The 18,841-nt window shown below is 30.6% G+C and overlaps 2 protein-coding genes across 2 annotated transcripts in view; one reads left to right on the top strand and one right to left on the bottom strand.

Moving 5' to 3' along the window:
- morgue (modifier of rpr and grim, ubiquitously expressed) overlaps positions 1-3,672 on the top strand; it is a 39,657-nt gene extending 35,985 nt beyond the window's left edge. The window contains exon 8 of the mRNA XM_075359394.1: positions 2,645-3,672. Within this exon, the coding sequence (XP_075215509.1) occupies positions 2,645-2,761 (117 nt within the window). The 3' untranslated portion in view covers positions 2,762-3,672. The remainder of the gene's footprint in view (positions 1-2,644) is intronic.
- A 7,322-nt stretch (positions 3,673-10,994) lies between these two features.
- Positions 10,995-12,437, bottom strand: LOC142320793 (glutamate receptor ionotropic, kainate 4-like). The gene has a single exon (XM_075358773.1). It carries the CDS (start codon positions 12,435-12,437, stop codon positions 10,995-10,997), a length of 1,443 nt encoding a protein of 480 aa, XP_075214888.1.
- Between the last annotated feature and the right edge of the window lie 6,404 nt (positions 12,438-18,841).

Raw genomic sequence — 18,841 nt, 5'->3', positions numbered from 1 at the left:
GCCTAGGCAATTTACTGAGATACCTTATCCAATTTTAACGTTGTCTTTATTTAATTTTTTCCAATCCCGTATTATAAATTCAAGGGCACAGTTGAATAAAAGCGGTGATAGTCCATCTCCTTGTCTCAGTCCTGTTTTGATGTCGAATGGATCAGATATTTCTCCCCAGAAGTTAACCTTGGATTTGGTATCAATGACTAGTTTTGGGTGAAGCCCTAAATTTCTCAGGATTTTTAGCAGGGATTCTCGATGTACACAATGTTATGCTTTCTTGAAATCAATAAAAGTCACTACCAGTTTTTTATTCCTTAGTTTATGATACCCTATAATTAATTTTAAATTTAGAATTTGTTCTGGGCAGAATCGCCATGGTCTAAATCCCCCTTGGTATTCCCCTAGTTCTTGTTCCAGTTGGTCTTTGATTCTGTTGTAAATTATTCTTGATAGAATTTTGTTAGTGCAATCTAGTAAGGAAATTCCGCTATAGTTGTCAGGGTTGGTTTTATCACTTTTTTTATGTAAAGGGTGGATTATTGCGGTTTTCCATTCTTCCGGAAATTCCTCTTTGTGCCATATTTTTACCATTTCTTTGTGGAGATTTCTGTGTACTTTTTCTGACGCGTTCTTCCATAATTCTGCAGTCAGGAACTTTTCTCCACTTGCTTTGTTGTTTTTCATTTGCTTCAGAGCTATCTTTACTTCTGCTAATGTCGATGGAAGGATGTTTTCTCTTGGTATTTTAATCTGGGTATTTGTGTTTATTTCCAGAAGTTCTTTTGGTTCTTCACAATTCAGAAGTTTTCTAAAGCTTTCTCTCATGATGTTGGCATTTTCTTTATCAGTGTGTGCCAGATTTCCTTCTGAATTTCTTAACATTAGTGTTGGGGCATTAAATGTAGTGTTCTTCAGTTTAAAGCTTTTGTAATATTGTCTTGTATTATTTTTATGGAAGTCTTCCTCAATCTGTTCTAGTAATTTCTTGTGATACTCCCTCTTTTGATTTCGGATTATTTTTTGTGCGAGTTTTCTTTGCATTCTTAGTTTTTGTTGGTTCTCTTCTGTCTTTCTTGATTGGAAGATCAACCAAGTCTTGTGTCTGTTTGCCAGTGCTTGATCACAGATAATGTTCCACCACTGGTGTTTCCTTTTTTATCTGGTGGTGCAATTTCTGATGCTATTTCTTTTAGTTTTTCCACCAGGGCTTCTAGTTTGTTTTCAGTCCCTAGTTGGTCTGTTTTTTCGGTGTATGTGACATTTCCTATAATTTTATTCTGGTCATATTGCTTTTTAGATCTTTTGTCCGTTGCAGATTTTCTCCGTGGTGTCATTTTGATTTTAATTTTGATTAAGTAATGATCTGAGTCTACTTCCAAACCTCTCATCACTTTTACATTGTAGATCTCTTTGTGTGAATTTTTTTCCATACAGACATGGTCGAGTTGAAACTCTCCTAGTTTCCAGTTGGGACTTTTCCAGGTTTTCATTCTTTTGGCTTTTCTGGGTAGTCTGGTGAATTTAGATAAAAGGTCGTTATTTCTACAGTAATCCACCCGTCTTTGGCCATTTGCGTTTGTTCTTTTCTGTACAGGCCATTTACCAATGATATCTTGGTATCTTTTTTCCTTTCCCAACTGTGCATTAAAATCCCCTAAAAGAATTTTGGTATGCCTTTTGTTTATTTTGGTAGTTATCTGGTCCAATAAGTTCCAGAAGTTTTCCACTTCCTTAGGGTTAGTCCTGTTTTTAATGTTTGTTGGTGCATGTGCATTGATTAGTGTGTAGAATTTGTTTGCTGATTTTATCGTTAATGTTGCGATTCGGTCTGAGTACGCTTGAAAACCTATGACTGAATCGAGTATTGTATTTTTGACGATGAAACCTGTTCCAAACAGCGGGACATTTTTCATGACTTTTTTGCCAGGAATTCCTTGGTAGAATCTGAACCCTTGTGATTCGTAGTGTTCTTGTGTGGTATTTCTCATTTCTTGTAATGCTAATATTACTATTTTCTGGTGTTCTAATATGTTTGTGAGGTTTTTGAGTTTCCCTGTTTTCATTAGTTAATTAATGTTTAATGTCGCAAAATAGTGGAACTGTTTTGTTATAACTGTTTGTTTTTTGGGTGTTGCCCACCCTCCGATTCGTCTTTAGAAGTTTCTCTTATTTGTCCACCTCCCCAATCCGATGGTGAACTTCTCTGTTTATTACCAGAAGGGATATAGTTAGTAATAAAAGAACTTTCCATACTTGAACTTTCTAGGATGTTTCTTTCCTGTGTTGTGGGCAAGCCCACGAGTTTACAGCTTTGGAGTTTAGCCAAAGAGGTTTGATTTCGATTTAGTTCACTTATGGATATCTCCAGTTCTCCATAAGCTATCCAGACGAACCACGTGGAGGCCTGAACGATTTTAAGAAAATAAGATTTTGTATTTGGAGAAGGTTTTAAAATCGTTCCGAAATCACTTTGTCCCTTTAGTTATTATATATTATATTATTTATGATTTTATATGGTAATCAATTTGAACAGATTTATTTTATGTATCAGTTTTTGTAAGGAAAATCTTTTAAGAAATATCATGCAGAAAGAAGTTCTGTATAAACTTGTTTGTTGTTTTATTCTGATTACATTGTATTATATTTACAGGTCTGCATGGAACCAAGCATAGGTAGATTATACATGAACAATCGCACAGTATTTGAAGATATTGCTAGAGCGTGGACATGGCGATACGCTATGCATGATGCTTTACCTCCTCTTTAAATCAAAACATTCCTTGTTATTCTGTTTTTATGTTAATATAATAATTTAATATATGTTCTGAATTAAATGTTTTAATTTTCTTCAGTCATGTCTGATACTGTTAGCAGTATTCATATTGTAAATGCAATGTACAGCTTTAATACTATTATTAAAATAATTACCGTGTACATTTTCAACCTGTAACTCAACAGTACTCTGGACATAGTAGTGTTATATAACTTTCTGTATAAATGTTGCCCTTTGGCTTATTTGTGAAACATTAACATTATGTTTGTTCGCTTTAATGAATTATTTTCAAAAAACAATGTTGAACCTTAATAGTTTCAAAGTTTGTCAATTTGAAAAATAACCAATGTTATGTAATAAATATAATTTTTCTTTTGTTTTATTTTATATAAATATAAAATAAATGTATTATATATGCATGAAAGTTAAAAGATCTGATATCGTAAATGTTGATGTGTAAAATGACTTTTGTCATTATTTTTTTACAAGATAAGAAATAAAAGCTTGATTTTATCTCTATGAATAAGTAGTTATTGTTTTTTGTTGAGTGCTATAAAAGTGAAACTTCTGGTGCAACCTTTATGAGTACAACCTGTATGAGGTTAATAATTTACCTACAAAACCCAAATTATTTTTTATTTGATGGAATAAATTTTCTTAATACTTTTTATTTATAATTTTATTTTAAAAATCAATGAAAATTACTTTATTATAAAAAGTAATGATTATTAAGCATGAACTGGCTCACTGGTATGTATTTTTAAACATATTTAAAAAATTGTAATTATAGTACTTTTTTAATCTTAAAAGTTTATCTTGTAAAAATGTACAATTAAATTTTTTGTGCAAAGAATCATTAAAAGTAATTTGATAAATAGAATGTCATTTTATTAGTTACCTTAGTATTTTCATATCTTTTTTTTCATGTGTTCTGTTTTTTCTCTTTTTGCCTAAATCTATTGTCCTTTTATTTAATGGAATTTTCTTGCACGTTCTTCTTTTAATTCTTATACAGGATGATTCAGAGAGACGGAAAATTTTGAAATTTGTGTTTGTAGCCTTGGGTATGTCAACACCTAATAACTAGCCGGTTCACACCATCTTACTGTTTAGTTTGATACTGTTTAGTTGGAGTGGTGCACACATCCTTTTGCCATCAAAGCTTTTTATAAAAATAATGATGGTGTAAGGCTGTACATAATTTCAACACCAGTGTAATTTAGGATGCCATGATCATGTACCGTCAACACTTGCAATTAATACATGGATACGTAATTTTGAGGAAACAGATTCAACAATGAAAAAATCACTAGGCAGTGTGTAGACCATTCGTATACCAGACAACATCGAAACTGTTTGAGCTGCTTTCATAAGAAGCCTGCACCATTCAGTTCGTCATCTTGCAGTATCTTTATAGTCACGTAGTTCAAGTGTTCAAAGAATACTGTTGCAGGGCTTACTTTACCATTTGTACAAGTTACAGATCGTCCAGGAACTGAAAACAATTTCATAATGCACCATAAACTCTTCAACAAATGGTAATAAAGATAAATGAGGACAATTATTTTGTTATCAAAATGTACATGTCGGTTGAAGCCTGTTTCCATCTTAATGGATTTGTTAATAAACAAAATTTCCATTCTTGGCCACAAGAGAATCCCACACAACTGTACCACCAACAGCTACACAGCAATAAAGTTTCCTTGTTGTGTGCTGTATCATCGTATGTCATAATAGGCCGATATTTTTTTTGAAAACCGACAGTTGCCTCATGACAGATTGATAGTCGTCATGCTGAAAAACTTTGTTGCGCAAAAAGTATAGACATTTCCATCAATTATTGACATTGCTTAGTTTCAACAAGAAGATTCAACATCACACACAGGCTGAATATCGATGGCTTCTGTTCCCCAGTTGTTTGGGAACTGTATAATTTTGACATTCAATTACCTCCCAAGTCTTCTGATTTGTCAGTATGTGATTTCTTCTTGTAGGATCACCTTAGAAGTAAAGGGTATAATTGTCAACATGCTTTGACAGAAGTTCTAAAAGCCAAGATCCAAACAGCAATTGCTGAAATTGCTGTTGAAATATTACGTCGTACGATGGCCAGTTTTACTGTGAGACTGCAGAAATATCTATGCAGAGATCACCTGCAAGATGTGATTTTCAAAATATAAATTTTGTGTATGTGTTCGTGATTGGCATGTTTTTTTTTCTATTTTAAATGTTATAAATAAATTAATATAATTTTTTCATTAGAATATTTCATTTTCAAAATGTTGTAATTACTAGGTTTACATTTGGTTGTTCTATTTTCATTTCTTTGTATGATAATTCTTTTTAATTTTCGGTTTTTTTTACGTTCTTGTACGAAGTAAAGAATGTATTATGATAATGAAAAATTTCGGTTTTCAGATTTCAACGGAATATGCATTTTGACCATCCCTGAATCCATTTAGACTAGTTTTGTCTGTACATACATATGTATCTTGCATAACTCAAAAATGATTAGTCGTAGAATGTTGAAATTTTGGATGTAGGACTGTTGTAACATCTAGTTCTACACTTCCCCTTTTGATTGCAATTGACGACCAAACGTGTCCAAAAAAGCTCAAAATCCAAAATGTTTGTATTTTGAACTTTTTATGAACTGCAGTAAAAATCTCCCACTGAGAGCTTTTCAATGATATATCAGAAGTGGTTAGATATATCAGAGTTACAGCCAGATAAAATTTTAATTAATGAATTTGTATCTTACAAGGGGAAAGCACATCGGTTCAAATCCGATTTCATCTCCTTTTTTTTTAATTTAAATATATCGATTTATTAATAATTATTAACCTCTGATTTTAGTTTTTTTTAACAAGAAATAATAATTCAATTATAACAATTAAAAAAAAAAATGAAATAATATCATAAGTTATTAATGAAATAAAATGTTATGTTCATTCCATTTTTAAAAAAATGTGTATATGTAATTTAATAGGCATACAAGGAAGTCATGTGGTGTCAACAACAGATTTTTTAAATTAATTTAATTATGATTTGGTATATTTTTTACTTTTAGTCTTTCCTTTTATGGCTGTTTATTGTATAAAGGCTCCACACCGGTTATTTTTCATTATTCTTCTATTAACTGACAAGTTATTTATATGCTTTCTCCAATTTTCATTCAGAAACTTTGAAAAAGATTCAGATTTTTTCAAATATTTAAATATTGATTTATTTCTTCTAACTGTAGATTTAGAAGATTTTGATTATTGTATATAAACATTTGAGATGGTGATTTTTTTCCCCCTCATAAATTGATATTAGAACTGATGACATTTCATTTTGTGTACTCCTTACATTTTTATAAATGCATTGTGGTGCAGTATTTATAAATAGATTTAATATCAAATATTTTTCTAAATGATTTTATGTAAGTATTGATTTTAAAAAAGCTGTCAGAGTTGCATAAGTTTGCTGGCTTAGCTCTTAACAAATATTTATTTCAAATATGTCACATATGCTTTTTAAATACAATATTTAAAGCATAATTGGAAAAAATATTAAATAATTCAGTAAAATATTTTGATTCTGATTTGACACAGTTGATAAAATTAATTTTTTACTTTAAAAGTTATGCAGCATTAAAAGTATAATTAAGAAAAAAGTCAAAATTTATATTAAAAAATGTTAACCTCCTTGAGGTAAAAGATGTTTTTATCAGTAAAGTACAGTTATTAGAATTTAATTAAAAAATCTGTGTTTTTAATAAAATATAGATACCAATTGACCTCTTCCTCGGCAACTAGCTCATACAACCTTTAAAAACAGATAAAGTGTCAGAGATTACATACAGAGTGATTACATAGTGGGTGTGTCATTATCTAACAGTACCTTACAAATTTTCCAGTAAAGAATTTGCAGATATCATTTTAAATTAAACTTAATTTACCCTTAGCAAAGGGATATATTATATCTTATTTTATCGTAATCATTTAGTATTCCACAAACATTCTCAAGTACATACAATATACAACTCAATTACATTTTGTACCTTCTATATTTTATTCATTATTACAATAAAAAAATAAAAAAGACATCAATCTTATCTGTATTAAGGCATTATATTGCACTAATTACACTGTACTGCAACATTTTCAGAACAGTTAAGTTAGTGTTTTATAAAATATTTTTATAAAAACATGGAATTCACGTTTTTATAAAACGTGAATTCCATGATGATTGTTTTTTTCGACATCAAAGGCATTATCCATAAGGAATTTGTTCCTTTTGGTCAAACTGTCAATGGGATGTTCTATTGTGAAGTTTTGAAGCGGTTACGTGAAAGCATTAGGCGCAAATGTTCAGATCTGCGGGGTAACAACAGCTGGGTTCTGCACCATGACACGCGCCCGCGCATACATCGCTAGCCGTTTGGAGTTACTTTGCTTCCAAAAAGACGGTAGTGATTCCCCACCCACCCTATTCGCCTGACCTTGCCCCGTGCGACTTTTTTCTCTTTCCGAAAATAAAATTTCAATTGAAAGGCCATCGTTTTAACACAATTGAGGAGATTCAGGAAGAAACGCAAAACGTGCTTTAAACACTTACACCTGCAGACTTCCAGGGATGCATGAAATCATGGGAAAAACGCTGGGATCACTGTATCAATGCCTAAGGAGATTACTTTGAAGAAGACAGTAGAAATTATAAGTTATGGTAAGCTATTTTATTTTTATGGTAAAATTCCCCGAACTTTTGGGTAGCACCTCGTGTATATATATATATATATAATATATATATACTTATAGCCTGTCAGAAAAAAACCCTCATCCCTAAACAAATATACATTGTGAACTTTCTAAATATTTTGAACTTTTATATTAATTTTTAATTAAAAATTATTTGAATTTGTGTTAGGCAACATTATGTGAACGCCCACAGTTATATACGTCTCCATTTCCTCCTTGACATGTTGGATAATATCCCCGAAGTTATTGTTCAAAAGGCTTCCTCCATACTATTACACAGTTCGTTGTTTGTTGCATGATAATGTTGAGACACTAGGCCTTGATTGTTTCCAACAATGAACTGTCGGGTAGGGAACAAGCCCCAATTTACGGCTGTAAAAATTATAAATTGTAATCTACGTAAATGTCTTTGAATCAACAAATAAATTGCATTTCTTATCGCTGTATACATATAAGTTTAAGTGTGATTTTTTTATTTTATACTCATTAAAGGTTTTAGAACATTATATTACTATTTAAACTGTTACCGCTATTTTGAATAAAATAGTTTTGTTATTTTTTACTTTCCGAACATCATAACTCTGGAGCTACACTGTATGAAGGAAAGTACGGCAATCAATCAAAAAAAGGGTATTGGTTTTTTGCATTTCACGATGTTTCACAACCCAGGGATCCTAAAAAACAAAAAGAAGTGGGGGACGTACATTCGTATGTACGTGCATTGGCGTGTTTGAAGTTTAATAACTTTTGACTGGATATACCTATTTTGATAAAATTTTGGGATCAGTATCTCCAAGGAGGTTTAGAGGCCAATTTTCTCAAAATTTTGCAAACGTAAATCCACTTTGCGTACATGTTTATCTTACTATTTTTTTTTAGATTTACCCCAAAATTCTCCCTTCCCGAAAATCGAAAAACTATTTATTGCATAGTTTTTAACAAGATTTTTTTAAAAATATCTTCTAGGCACAGTAGTAGTGCAAACAAATCCAAAAAAACAAAATACTGTGAGGGCAATATTGGTGGTGGAGAAGGCGATCAATTTCCATCGAATTTCAAAATATCGATTTCTTTTTTAATTTTCAAAACATTTTTGGGTTCAGATAATAAACTTTTAGTAATAATATTACAATAATATTTCTTCATAATTCACCTTCACCACTAAAAAAGAAATCTTAGGTAACTTTTTATTGGTTCTACATTTTTTATAGATTTTTTAATTTTTTTCCATTTAACATAGTAAAAGTAGAAAAATCGAAAACCTTTCTTCGAAGATGATTTTGGAGCTAGGGGAGCAGAAAAAATAATAAAAATACAGATTTTTTGAATTTTTAAAAATCTTTTGTTTATTTAAGCAAATAATGATAATTTGTCAGTAAAATTTCAGTATAAATTACTCCCACTTTATAAAAGAGATTTTGGTTTATTTTTTTCACTTTATAAGAATAAATAACCGATGCCAGGAAAATATTTCAACTTCGTTGTCAGATTTTTTAATTTACACCCTTTACATTTAAAATTAAAACCTGGCTTAGAATTACATACCCGATTAGCGCAATCGATAGTTATAATTATTTTTGGATGAAAAATAATGATGAATACTGTGAAAGAATCGATGATTTCTTTGAAGTAATAGTGCATCCACAAGAGTAGAGATTAACTGTATCCCGAGGCCAAAATAAGGCATTAATAATTAAAACGTTATTTTGAAAGTTTGTCATCTGCCTTTATTTTACAAAGTTTTTTAATCGGTTTACTCTCTGAAGGCCAAACGTTGAGATGGTGGGTTGAATTAATACAATATTGCGATGTATTTTACTTTTTTTTGTCATTACCAGAGCGACCGGTACACCCTTAAAGCATTACCTCAATCGCTCCGGAGTGTCGTGGCAGCAGATTAGCCCTCTCATCGGGGTCTCCCCTGAATCATAGGAACAGCCCGATTTCCGCTTCTGGATAGCCGAGATGCCCTCCTCACGAGAGCTGCGCTTCCCGACCCTAACCTACTAGGTTCCAGACGGGCATTTCGCATGCCCTTCCCCTCAAGCCCTCTCATACCATCATCAGGGTCCTCCGTGTCGTCATCGGAAGCACCCTGACTTCCCGCTCTTGTGTGCGGGCGAGCCAAGGTGTCCTAGGCAAGGAGGCTGCCTACCTGACCCATGTATTTTACTATTGCCGATTAGTAACTGACCGGTAAGCTTTTACAGTTTGTATGAAACATCGATTTCAATTTTTTCCTTGTGATGTTAAATCTGCTGGCGGAATGCGATTAATTTTATAATACATTTACACTTTGTAGTTTTTCATACTTATTTTCACTGTTATCCAAATATTTGTTTATTAAAAAGGGCTTGTCAAACGTATAAACCGACATCGAATTCCTTTACAATCTTTCTTCGTATAGCTTACCGGTCATTTTATTAATCTCTTTGATTTTCAACGGTACTCCCATCAACTTAAGCTTTAATTAATTGATTTACAGACTGGAGTTACTCCAAACAAATTTTGGACGATAAACTTACATGTAACATCACACTACAAGATGAAAACGATATTAATAATTCTTTTATCTATCTAATCAAGACCGTTCAAGATGCAATAAAGCTTTCAACATATCTACGATCGCAGAAGATATCTCCAGGTTCGTTTCAGTGTATCTTTCGTGATTCGATAACTTAATAAATGTTCTGGCAATTAACCTTTTGGACAATAGCGACGACATTGAATGTTAACATCGTAACTGTCCTTTTTTTAACGATTAAAGACTTCTAAGAAATAAATATTCACATATAGGAGTTAATTGCTATTGTTAGGCTTTCTTCTTTCATGTCATTTACGACCGCTCACCTCATCTATTTGTTCCGATTGAACAGCAAAAATGTTGCACGAATAATCGAAATTCCTCGATCGTAACGTAATTGCAGAACAACGGTTTCTGAAATTCATTACACTGCGATATATCTACAGAATATTTACAAAAAATAGTAAACTTTTACCGGAAAGTAACTTTTATTTATAAAAATAAAATAATTATTATTACATGTGGTCTTAATCTATAATGATTTTCTCATTATTATTTTACAAATAAAATATAATGAAACCGCTTTTCCTGGTCGTATTAAAAGCGGTATTAATTATGTTGAATTATTAAAAACAAACTGATAATTTGATAAAGATATGTAACTCCTTGTTGTTTTTAAGTTGTACGTATAAATGAAATTAGCCGATTAATATATCTTCGCAGTTTTTACAATAGAACTGTACAAGTCAATAATGATTTGCTCATAACCTTTTGAGAAGTAACAAATTTTGAAGGACGATTGAGTTGAAGATTCTTTCGTTTGCTTATTTTATTCTGTTCTCTTTTAAGATCAAACGTTTCGTTCTTCAGTAACTATTTTATTTTATTTATTTTAATTTGATCGATATCGAATTATAACAAAATACAGTTTGCCTAGATACTACTACAATCGATAATTTTATTACGGCATGTAAGGCATTAAATGTTTATCGGTATCCGATATTTCTGGTATTTTAACGAAGTCAAACCACTTAAAAGATATTATTTCTAATATAAACACGAATATAGCGACGATTTCACCGCAAAGTAGTACACTAAATGCTCCTTTTAAATGTCTAAAGTAAAGTTGAACGAACTGCGCTCGATTACTATTATCTTCTTTTTCGTTTTCTAACGCCGACCAGTGTTCAATTATTCCTGATTCAACAAGTCTGTTCAGCATAATATCTACTGGGATTCGGTACGGTGAACCGCGTCGTAACAACATCGGAGAAGAAGGTGACTTTAATAAGCAATCTGGTATTACGTGTGCTGTTATACCGGTTATATTTAAATCTTTTAATTTTGAATTCGAATACATTAAAAGACGTTGATTAGCGAAAACGACGACATTTCTGTTTACGACAACGCGTCTCATTACCGGAAGAAATTCACCAGGCGGTTGGACTTCGAAACGTTGTAAAAGTTTTGCCACTTGTTTTGTAGTACTTGTCGATGCGTTTAAGACGTAATACATCTGCGGACTGCCGGTTATACCGAAATGCGAGTCCAGTATTTCATCTATCGTTTGTAAATTTCCTATTTCAGCCGGAACAGTAACTATACTACCTAATGACGCTTGGTACGCCGCGACGATAACCAAAGTATATAACAACCAATGTACTACAAATATTCTAACGATATTATTACTCGGCGTAAGTTTTAATTGCGATCCGAGAACTGTAGAAATTATAAATAAGATTATGTAAAAAATACTTTTAAAGTCTTTTCGCTCTTTTCTAACGGAGCGAGCCAAAATAAATAAAACGATTACAGCGAGAATAAGACTGATAGATATCAATATCCACACCAAACCGTAAAATTCATTAACGTATGTTTTCCAAATCGAAGGCGCTTGCCCTGCTCTAAACGGTACGGCCCACGTAAAACAGTCTATTCCTGTTTCTTTTGCAAATATTATATCTTTATGCATGTCTGTCGACCGTGAAAATTTTCCGAATCCGATATCAACTTTTCTGGATAGTATATCTTTGGCTAATACCGACGTATCGTTGGAATAAACACCTTCGTAACTGTTCGTCGTATCGGTTATTCTAGTAATAACAGGTGTGAAATTTAAATGTTCAGCTATAAAATTAAATATCAATCCGCCTAGTCCGCCAAATTCGTACGTATTATTACCTTTTATTGTAATTATCGAATCGGGAGGCGTATGCGTACCGGAACACTGAAGAGGACAAGATTGCAGATTCGATACTTTTTTTGGTGCGAATATATTTATGTCTTTTACGAACGATCGATCGACTAAATTCCAAGAATCGAGAAATACAGGAGGACCGGGATCAGAACACCTAGTACTCGTGTACGGGTAATACGTGTACAGATATATTCCCCCGTATTTCATTTCTACTAGCGACACCGCATTTGTAATTTCAAACGACCAAAATTCATCGAATAATTTTTGTACGTCTAAAAATTTTGCGTTCGGTTGTATCCATATTATTAAAAATTTAGAATCGTAATTTAACGATAATTTTTCTAGTACTTCTTTATACGAATGACCTTTTTGTCCGAAAAATATGAACAATCCTTCTTGATTAGTTAAATTTGACGTGCTTAAAATAAGTTTCGGTTCGGTTAATAATGCGAGTAAAGGTCCTGCTAAAGGCGATTTATTAACCTCTTCTGTTAATAATAATAAATTATTACTGGTGTATTTTTCAGTAATTTTAGAAATACTTAAACATATATCTGTAAAATTTTTTTCTAAAGTTTTATTTAATCGTAAAGTACCTGTTGCGTAGTTCAAAGTTAATAATATAATAAATATATAAGAACTAAACATTTTCACTGTCGAAGTACTAACGTTATACATAACTGCACCGGTGACCGAAATGAAATTCTGCAAAGGCAAATGTACGTTACAGAATGATATTTGAGAGAACTCAACAATAATTTCGATAATAGATCGCAAACATTGTTATAATTTAATTGTACGTGTTTATTTTCGATACGACCATCTTGTTTGATCAGCAAGCTTTAGTCGTTACGATAAGTGGCAGGAATTTAATTTCATCAGGTAAACATTCTTAGAACATTTCAAGTTGTTTATAAAATAATTTAAAGAGTTTACTACGTTAAAAAAAAAACCTTTTAAAATCATCGATTTAATGTCATTCTTTTGAATCATTTTATTTCATTATAGCATTAACTTGATAACTAAATTTGTGTCGATCAGATTCTGGCCAAACATATCTGAATAATGCATTTAAATGATTCTACTAATTCGTTTTTATTTTATCTTTTAATGTCATTTTTGATTCGGTATGTTAGCATAAATATATATATATATTCTAAAAATCTGGCATAGAATTACATAAATTTCCCGACTTGATAGATTTTATTTTATATATTAACGACTTAATTATGAAATATTTAGAAAGCAATTGCAAAGTTCTTAGCAAATAATTTTGAATCCCTCGACCGATTAATAGAAATTATAAAAGAATTCAAAATAATATTCCGTTGTTTGATTCCCTTACAACGAAAAAATTTAAGTAAATTTCGAGCTTTAATACAAAATCTGTTTAATGATACTGAAAAAACTAATAGAATGTGAAACTGATACCGCCTTATCCATTTGTCTGTGAAAATTACTGGTGAGATCAAAATATATCCGATCTTGGCTCAAAAAACAAAAATTCTCAACCCGTTTAGATCGGTGATTTGACCCCTTCAAAGTAAGCCTTTTTCTGATATATGCAACACACACTTATCCCGACGATGTTTCCGTTGACGGAAGCACTTTTCAAAGAAATCTTTTGCGAGCATCATAAGTCCTCTTGTCGCATTTCTTTTGATCTCTTCTCGATCATAAAATATCTTTCTTTTAAGCGGAATATTAATTAAGCTTAGGAAAGAGAGCCGAAAATTGCAGGGAGCGTGTCCGGAGAGTAATGAAGACGTTCGATCCCGTTTTACCAAAACTCTTTGAGTAAGTATGTAGTAAATAAGTCTTAGCTCTGTTAATTATTTTCTCACATATGTTTTCTCGAAAGGATTTTTATTAAAAATAAAATTATAATCTAAAATATTAATTTCACAGAGGTGTTTACTATTTTGGTTATTGAAGTAAAATAAATAGTGTTTTATAGAAATTTCTTCTAAAGAAAGCGACATCTCTGAAAGTTCTTATGTTGCTAATAAAAAATAAAAAATTAATAAGACTCCACATGACTTCCTTGTACGCCTATTAAATTACATATACACATTTTTAAAAGTACATAAAATTTTATTTCATTAATAACTTAACAATTAATAATAATTTTTTTAATTGTCATTATTGAATTATTATTTATTGTTGATTTTTTTCCAATCAGAGGTTAATAATTATTAATAAATCTATATATTTAAATTTTAAAAAAAGTTAAAAAAGAGATGAAATCGGATTCGAACCAATGTACTTATTATGAGTCAGTTTCGTGAATGTCTCGTAATTCGAGGCAAAATAAACACAACATACCACCAAACATGTTGATCGCAACAACGAAATTTAGTCCTAGTTCCCTTAGTGAAACTCAGCTTACGCTTAAATAAACCCCTGACTTAGTTTAAATTATGGACTCCGGTCTGGTCCACTAAGAAGAGGCGGACAGACCTCCTATAGAAATTTTACTATGGGTTTTGGTTACATCCATTTCCTTTAATTTTGTGTCATTCCTACATCTCAGTATCTTCAATCAAATTCCTTAGCTGGTTTCTGTTGAATGTATTTAACTTGATACCGTTCACTGCATCCTTTGTCTTCCACGTTCCTTCTAATATATAGACTCTATTGACTTTATTATTTCTATCTTTTAAATTTATTCGTTAGGCTTTCTATAGAATCTACTTTTGTAATAACTTGTAAACTTGTTCCTACTTAATTTCACTTTAACTTCGCATCATTCTCTTTTAGTTTGACAATACTTCATTTAGTTTTATTGTTTTATGCTACTTGATGCTTTTAATTTTTAAAGTTTGTTAATTGACTTCACAGTAATACTGATCAATATAATGGCACAGCCATCATAAAATTTAGTTATGAAGTTTATGACTGCCATATGAAATAACTAAATGGATGTTATTGGACAATTTGGCTCCTTAATTCTTGAACCCGATGATCATATGGTCAGATCTTAAATTTTAAGTGTTGTATTCCCTCTGTCTTGATGAAATCTGCAAAGATATATAAATAGTCATTCAAATACTTGCGTTAAAAAAACAAATGATGAAATAAATAAACCTAATGGATAATGTATCAATCATTTCACTAAGAAATGGATCAGTCGTGGAGGTCCACATTTCTGGGCACCAAGAACGCTTGTTATAACACCTTTCGATTTTTGCATCTAGGGACAGATGAGAAATATCATATATAAAAAAAAATACATTCTCATGAGGAATTAATTGTTTGCATTATGGATGCTGCTGAGAAACTTAAGGATAGCCCTGAAGTACTATAAAGAGCTACAAAAGCAGACAGAAGGGAGGCTTTGAAACTGGTGGGCTTGTTTTTCAATATTTGTTATTAACTGGTAGGTACAACTTACTGTATTAATTCTAAATTGAATTCTAATTTTTCTAAACTTTCTTTGTTTTATTCGACTTATCTTGCACCATTATGTTCAGAATTACATTCTCTACAAGTTTTATTTTAAGGTTTTACATGTTTAACAACGTTATTGTAGATCAAACATAATAACGGGTTTTTTATTCTAAATTATTGATTTTCATCCCAGATTTCTTAAAACCTATTGCAGATACTGTTTTAGTAGCTTTTTTATTCAATTTTTAAGGTAAAAAACCCATAGAAATCACTAATTCTGCCAATTAATAATGTCCTACAAATTTTCAGTACAATCTCTTCCACCGGGATTGCTGAAACCCGAGCGAAATATTTCACTAACAGTTACTTACAAACGAAGCATTTTAGCCTTGTTTAATAATATATTTTATTTTTTTAATTTCACAAACAGAATAGGTTATGATAATCACGGAAAAAATTTGATATGTACAATCTATATAACGTGATCTCAATTTCTAATTTTTTTTTCTGTAGTCTCCGTGAATCACCGAGGGTATTACTTCTTAAATAATGAGTAATACTGAGTATAACAAATCATATTGCTACGATTTGAAAGTTGTAACTCGCGACTACGAAATCGGCTGTTTTGCGAAGACACGTTTAGCACTACCAACCCTGTTGGTATAATCTTAATTTAAAGAAAAAAATATATATAACAAAAATAGATATATTTAAAGTTCTATTACTTTTTAAGTTAATTTTTAAAACAAATTTTATACACAATAGCGATTCTACTAAAATAATGAAATAAATATCTTAGATAGACAAGATGGATATAGTTTAAACGTGAAAACTACCGTCAATTATGTATTTTTATGACCAACCGTTCTTTTTCTAATAGAGCTAAACAACATATTAATAGTATAAAGAAAGGTTGTCTCAATAAATCCAATTAATTTTATAAAATAAACATAATTACACCCCGGATAATTTTATTTAATATTGCATTTTGCAACGATTTTATACAAACAGCAATCTCAAAAAAAATTATGTATATCTTTACAACAATAAATTAATAAAGGGACATATAAAATTTGAAGATGATTTTTCTATTTAAATTAATAATTATCAAGTTGCCTTACTTGATTATCTAATTGCTACAATGTCGACTTGTTTTGTTATTTTTTGTTTACGTTTCTAATTTTAAAGTTTTAATTACAAAAAAAATCTATCTCCTAATGATTTTCAAATGACCCAAAATGCTAGAGATATAATATAAACTGTTGGTAAGGTTGATTTTTATAACAAATTATTTAACCTAACTTGCTACTTTATATGTTTTTCTGATCTGAACAAATATAAAATTTGAAAAAAATTATAGTTTTATTTCAAGTTCATATTAACTACTTAATCAAACACATGAAATAATATTAATGTAAACACATCAATAATATGTTACTACAAAATAATTAATGGTTAAGAAATAGTTACTGTAAATTATTTCGAGCATATACTTATATCTGTTCACGTTGAAGTGGTCGCAGATAAATCATATGTTTGTCCCTTTTTTAATTCATCAACAGAACAATATTGTTTTTGTAAAAGTAAATGTTTTAATTGTAAAATAAACTGATTGTACAGTTACCTTTCTCATAAAGTACGCGTCGCTAATGATCTAAAAGCCCATTTTTTTTCTCTTAAAAGCTCATGTTTTTAGGAAGACCAAAACCCGGACATTACACATTATACGAGAACATATTTAGGCATAATATGTATTCATAATGATTACAAGCTTAGTGTTTTGTAGAGGTTCTAAAGAGTAAAACGGTTCACTCCATTTTGTTAACAATCAAAATCAATTTTATCATCCCACAAGAATCTATCAAATAAAAAACCCAGACATTTTGCTTTACGGACAACAAAAATAGTATCAGTATCATTAATGGGAATTCTGGCCATGCTATTTGCAATGTTATGTTAGATGGTTACAATACATTTAGTGAATTAATTTTTTAAAGCTGCAATTATGCAATTTTCAATTTAATTTTAGTAATTATCTTTATAAATAGGTAGTTGTGTTACCTGTGAGAACAATCACATCATTAATAAACAATAAAGAAAGCAAAAACTTTTATCTGAGGTGCTCCACATTCTACAACTTGAAGTGTGAACCTAAATTTACATGTGCATTTTTGTCAAAAGATAAAATTTCTACTACCTGTTCACAATTTGTGAGGTACGATTTGAAATGAAAGTTTTTCTTCTGATACTGATACCACAGCTACTAAGTAGTTTTATCGGTATAAATAAATGTTTTAAAAATATATCAGAAAATTTAAAATGACATTTTTTTTATCTTAAAGAATTTAAAATACTTTCCAAAATCTGGGAAATTGCTACGTAGTACACCTGCTGTTAAGCTTTCCTGTCAGTACACTGCACAATAATATTTATCAAGAATAAACATAGCAATATACGTGACTTTCTATTAATTATCACGCATTTGAGTATGATATTTTAAGTACATTATAATACTCATCTTACTCTGTTCAAGTAGCATTTGGATAGGTAATACAGAACGTACTTTAAGAACCGATTCAGTATATGAAAAACAGAATAAAAATCCATTTATTACCATCAACCATTCTATCTATATTATCAATCCCTTTTTTGGTTTTTAAAAATTTATTTCTCATTAGTAAGTTTTGAGGTATCTTGATAATATTTGATATAGTTATTACATTTTCAGATAAACTAGTAGATATTTGACAAATACAGCTTCATTTTGTAGTAAATTTAACAATAGATTAAGCTCTAAAAAGAGATAGAATAACTACAGTGAAGATTAAATTAAATTGTAAAATGGAATTATTGTTTGCAATTGTATTGTAATTTACATATAAATTTATAGCAAAAATACTTTAAAAGTTGGCCTATATCCCCATTTTTTTTGTGTTTTTGTTTTCTTTTTTATCACAAAAGATATGAAGGTAAAATGAAAAGTAATAAATTTATAAATTAAGAATTTAATATGGTACTTAGAACAAAGTACTGTATGATAACAGAATGATCTCAGAGGCAAATGTTAGATTTGAAGGCGTAATAAATCATGAAATTGTATTTTATATGATATTGCTGAGAATAGATTGGAAGTGACAAATTATGTCGATGGTAGACTACATCAACACCAGCTGTAAGGTGAGTTCATTTTTTTCAGAAATTATAGTTTGATAACAGAAACT

The sequence above is a fragment of the Lycorma delicatula genome, chromosome 3 (assembly GCF_047948215.1).
Source record: "Lycorma delicatula isolate Av1 chromosome 3, ASM4794821v1, whole genome shotgun sequence".
In the NCBI taxonomy this organism is placed as follows: Eukaryota; Metazoa; Arthropoda; class Insecta; order Hemiptera; family Fulgoridae; genus Lycorma; species Lycorma delicatula.
This window is presented reverse-complemented; position numbering and strand designations above follow the sequence as displayed.